General features: G+C 49.8%; 1 protein-coding gene across 1 annotated transcript in view; it reads right to left on the reverse strand.

Annotated features, from left to right (window-relative positions):
* The window catches only part of LOC115502671 (leukocyte immunoglobulin-like receptor subfamily A member 5), a 26,737-nt gene extending 25,546 nt beyond the window's left edge, over positions 1-1,191 (reverse strand). Inside the window, exons 1-2 of the mRNA XM_030298299.1 lie at positions 1,090-1,191; positions 664-699 (exon numbers count right to left, since the gene is read on the reverse strand). Of these exons, the coding sequence (XP_030154159.1) occupies positions 664-699; positions 1,090-1,123 (70 nt within the window). The 5' untranslated portion in view covers positions 1,124-1,191. The remainder of the gene's footprint in view (positions 1-663; positions 700-1,089) is intronic.
* Positions 1,192-4,806: the final 3,615 nt, after the last annotated feature.

A 4,806-nucleotide genomic window follows, 5' to 3' on the forward strand; every position in this document is an offset into this window, starting at 1 on the left:
CTTCTTTCTTTCTTTCTTTCTTTCTTTCTTTCCTCTCTCTCTCTCTCTGCCTCTCTCTCCCTCCCTCCCTCCCTCCCTTCCTTCCTTCTACGATACCTATCCATGGACACATGCCCTCCATGTGCCACTGGTTCCACAAACATGAGAGACACATGATCCCTGCCCTCTCAGGGCAGGACGTACAGAGACACTGATCAAATACTTGTCCGCATTTCACCCCGAAATAAAAAACATATATATGAAAGACAAATTCCAAAAATGTAAGTGAAACTTTAAAATTACCATGTCAAATCCTATCACTGGGTGATGTGTTGTCTATCGAGGGTGAAGGAGTTGGAATCAAGCATGGGGTCTGGGACTCTGCCCTTGGTGACCGTCTTGTTCTCTGCCCAGGGGGTGCTGAGGGGGGTCTGGGCTGCTGTGGGGGAGCCTGTGGGCTCAGCCTGGTCCTGCAGGGTTTGAATTGTTTGTGGCGGGGAGTGGTGGGGGGGTTCTGTCAGGAGCACAGATGGAGAATAGAGAGAGACCTGGTAAGGGTCATATGTTTGGGGTTGCTTGCAGTTCAGGATAAGTCTCAGGGCCTCCGCTCGTGTCTTACCAGGGTCAGCACCCTCAGTCTAGAGCTGCCTTTTGGGGTGCAGAGGAGATGGGGAGCAGACTCACCTTCCTGAGTGAGGTGCACCCAGCCCAGGCAGAGCGCTGGAAGACAGGCTTTGGTGAGAGAGATGCCCGCCCCTGGTTTCCTCGGGGGTGGGGGGGGCCGATATCATCCTTCTTCTTGCTCTGAAATAGTCTCGAGACAAGCCCCAGTTCCCCTCTTCTCTCCCCCAGCTGCTCTTGAGTCTGAATTTATCTCCACACCCGGGAACCCGTTTCTAGGACTGAACCTGCGTGGTCTGACTTAGGTCGGGGCAAGAGCAGGGGGTGTAGACCCCGGGGGGATCCACTTTGCTCCCCCAGAGTCCCACAGTCTTCTGGACAGGAGTGAGGACTGGGAAGGGAAGCAGACCCCCCTCCCCAAGGCTCCGCCCTCGCCCCCTCCCCACTTCCTCTGTCCCTCCAACCCTTTGCCTACATTCCAGGACTCACCGAGGGCCAGGAAGGTGGTGGAACAGGGACACATGTCCAGACCCCTGTGGCCTGCACCGTCCTGGGGTCTGTGGGTTGAAGGACGGAGTCTGACGCTGACAAGGGGACAGGATGTGTCAGCTGGGGCACGTCTTGGGGTTTCTACATCAGCAGTCTCCCACAAAGGGGAAGAATGCTCGCATGTCCTTCCCACTCTTCCCACCAATGAGACAGAACGAGGGCCCGGGCCTCCTAAAGATGCTTCTCCCCTGCTCTGCTCAGATGAGGGCTGACCTCCTCCCCAGATGAACCCCTGGGGTGAGAACGTGATGCTCGAGCTCTGGGACAAAGCAGAGTGTGGATCTGTGCGACAGGCCGACCCGAGTCCCCGGGCCGGAGCCACAGAATACCCATGTGTTCTTGGGCCAAGTTACACCACTGCGTGACATTTCCTCATCTGTAAAATGGGAAGCTGGAAATCCTCTCCGAGTATTTAATATTGTGGCATCGGTTACATTCTCAGTCAGGGGTTGGGAACTTTACAAATATCCTGTTGACACGAGTTCTCTTCCCCATCTTCCCCCCAGTGTCTCTGGAAGCAGGGACAGGTAGGGCGCCCATCCGTGCATGGAAAATGCAGAAGGGTTGGAATCGGTCCAGAGGCAGACCTCGGGCTTGGGGCTGTGGCCAGGGAGAGGGTGGGGGTGGGGGATCGAGCTTGGGTTAAGACGATCTAGCACTCCCATTGGCAGTCATTGGGGCAGAGTGGGGGGTCTGTGACCAGGTGTAGCCAATGCTACTTAAAGGAGAGGATATCATGGGGCTCCTGGGTTAAGCATCTGACTTTGGCCGGAGTCGTGCTCTCGCGGTTTGTGGGTTCAGGCCCCGCGTGGGGGCTCTGTGCTGAAGCCTGCTTCAGATTCTGTGACTCCCTCTCTCTGCCCCTCCCTTGCTTGCTTTCTCTCTCTCTCTCTCCAAAAAGTAAATAAAAATAAAAATAATAAAAAAATAAATAAAGGAGAATATATCACAATGTCTGGGAATCCTATTTCTCCCTTAATAACAGAGGGTCTCATGAGACCTTTCTCCCCTTTACTCCTGTCCTTCACCGGCAACCATATCATGATGATGCGATAGATGGAGCCACAGCAGCCACCTCACAACCATGAGGCAACAAGCTTGGACACAACACAGAAACAACTGGGACAGAAGCACACGAGATCTAGGGTCCTCTGCCCTAGATCCCTGAGTTGCTAAGCTAACCCTCAATTTGCCTAGCCCCAGAATTCTTAATAAGTAAACAGCAAATATCCTAGAGTTTCCATCAAAATGTCAGACTAAGTCTATGGACCAACGTTTCGTCTTAAAATAGAATAATTATTTTTGAAAGCCTAAAATTGCATAATACAATATCTTAAGAATCTTCCTAAATGCCTTAAGGAAATGAAAACGATGTGGAGGCCAGGCAGTCAGAAACTAAAGGGAGTTGGGATTCCCCAGAGCTAGGCTGTCACTTTGACGGTATCTCCACGGCCTTGCAGACCATGGGGTCACCCCACTCGAGGAGTCTGGGGAGACTCTCCCTTCGCTAAGCCAGAGTCCAAAAACTTCCACTTGGTCACAAGAGTGCAGTGAAATCACACACCCATTTCCGAGGGCCGCTGAGAATACGTTTGTTTGTTTTTTTAATCTTTTTTAACATTTCGTTTTTTTTTTTTTTTTAATTTTTTTTTCAACGTTTATTTATTTTGGGGACAGAGAGAGACAGAACATGAACGGGGGAGGGGCAGAGAGAGAGGGAGACACAGAATCGGAAACAGGCTCCAGGCTCTGAGCCGTCAGCCCAGAGCCTGACGCGGGGCTCGAACTCACGGACCGCGAGATCGTGACCTGAGCTGAAGTCGGACGCTTAACCGACTGCGCCACCCAGGCGCCCCTAACATTTCGTTATTTTTGAGAGAGAGACAGAGCATGAGCGGGGGAGGGCCAGAGAGAGGGAGACACAGAATCCAAAGTAGGCTCCGGTCTCCGAGCTGTCAGCACAGAGCCCGACGTGGGGCTCGAACTCACGGACCGCGAGATCGTGACCTGAGCTGAAGTCAGCCGCTTAACCGACTGAGCCACCCAGGGGCCCCTCTTTCTGTCTTTTAAATACAAAGAAGAGTTTCTGTTTTCCTGGTTGGGTCCTAATTCAGACTTTCAACATACCTGCACTGCAAATACCCAGGGAGGATGTGGGAGTGGGTTGTCTACTTAGAATAGGAACGGCTCTAAGTATCAATACCTATAGGCCTCTCCGAAGACTGAGGTCAGAGGGTCCATCAGGTTGGCCATTCTGGGTCTGTTGTTTGTTTGTTTGTTTGTTTTTAATGTTTGTTTATTTTTGAGACAGAGAGAGACAGAGCATGAACAGGGGAGGGGCAGAGAGAGAGGGAGACACAGAATCGGAAACAGGCTCCAGGCTCCGAGCTGTCAGCACAGAGCCCGATGCGGGGCTCGAACTCACGAACCGTGAGATCATGACCTGAGCCGGAGTCGGCCGCTTAACCGACTGAGCCACCCAGGCGCCCCTGTTTGTTTGTTTTAATGGAAGGTGATGCATAGCTATCATCCCTCAATGCTCTCAGAAAGCCCCTCAACCTTTGTATTCTTCTAAGATTTTGACCCCCAACTGGAGAATATTTACGTCAAGGCTCACTTCAGGATTAGCACAGCACATCTTCCGACAGAATCCTCCCTTGGACCCTCCCACGGTACTGATTGACCTTTCCTTTAATAGATTCAGATATATACACAACCTTTGTAAATTAAACATAAACTGGGAGCTTGCAAAGGCAAAAGTCCACAGAAATACAACGACATAAGATGCAACACGAAATGTGATTGAAAGAGGAGTTCTGTTTAAAAAGAAAGAGAGAAGAATTCTGTGAAAAACCAGAGTGGAAATGGTGGTTAGCTGCTGTTGGGGGCGAGGGCATTGGTGGAGAAGTTGTTTAAGGGTGTATACTTGACTGTTTCCGATTCTGTGTCTCCCTCTCTCTCTGCCCCTCCCCCGTTCATGCTCTGTCTCGCTCTGTCTCAAAAATAAATAAAAAAAGTTGGAAAAAAAATTAAAAAAAAAAAAGGGTGTATACTTGTATGAGTAGATAAATGAACCCTGGAGGCCTAGCACAGGACAGCGATTAGAGGCAACACCATTGTATCCTAAATGTTCTAAATACAATTCTAAATTGTATTCTAAACCTGCTGAGAGACTAGATCTGTTTGCCCCACAAGAGGAAATAAATGGTAAGTATGTAACAATGGACTAGTTAGCTACCACCGCAATGTATCAAATCAACCCCTTGTTCGCCTTCAATTCACACAATGTTGCTCAGCAATTGCACCTCAATTTCAAAAAAAAAATGCATGGGGTGTGGTGTGGTAGGTACCAACACCTCGGTTTAGGTCAGTTTAGGTCCTCTGCAGTGAGGATTCCTCCATAACAGTGAGTGGTTTTCGCTCTGTACTGATCTTACCCACGTTGGGCAGAAAAGAGATCTCAGCTTCCTGGAAAGTTTTGTTTTGTTTTTTTTTTTTTTTTACAGGAGACCCAAGGCTCATGTGGCAAACTGAACCCACCCAGTTAGTGCCAGACATGAACCCCGTCTCTGTCTAAGCATCACATCCAAAGAGACCACAATTTGGTGCCACCAAATGCTTAATTCGTATCAAAGCTTTAAAAGCTTTTTTTCTTTC

This window comes from Lynx canadensis, chromosome E2 (assembly GCF_007474595.2).
Source record: "Lynx canadensis isolate LIC74 chromosome E2, mLynCan4.pri.v2, whole genome shotgun sequence".
Taxonomy (NCBI): Eukaryota; Metazoa; Chordata; class Mammalia; order Carnivora; family Felidae; genus Lynx; species Lynx canadensis.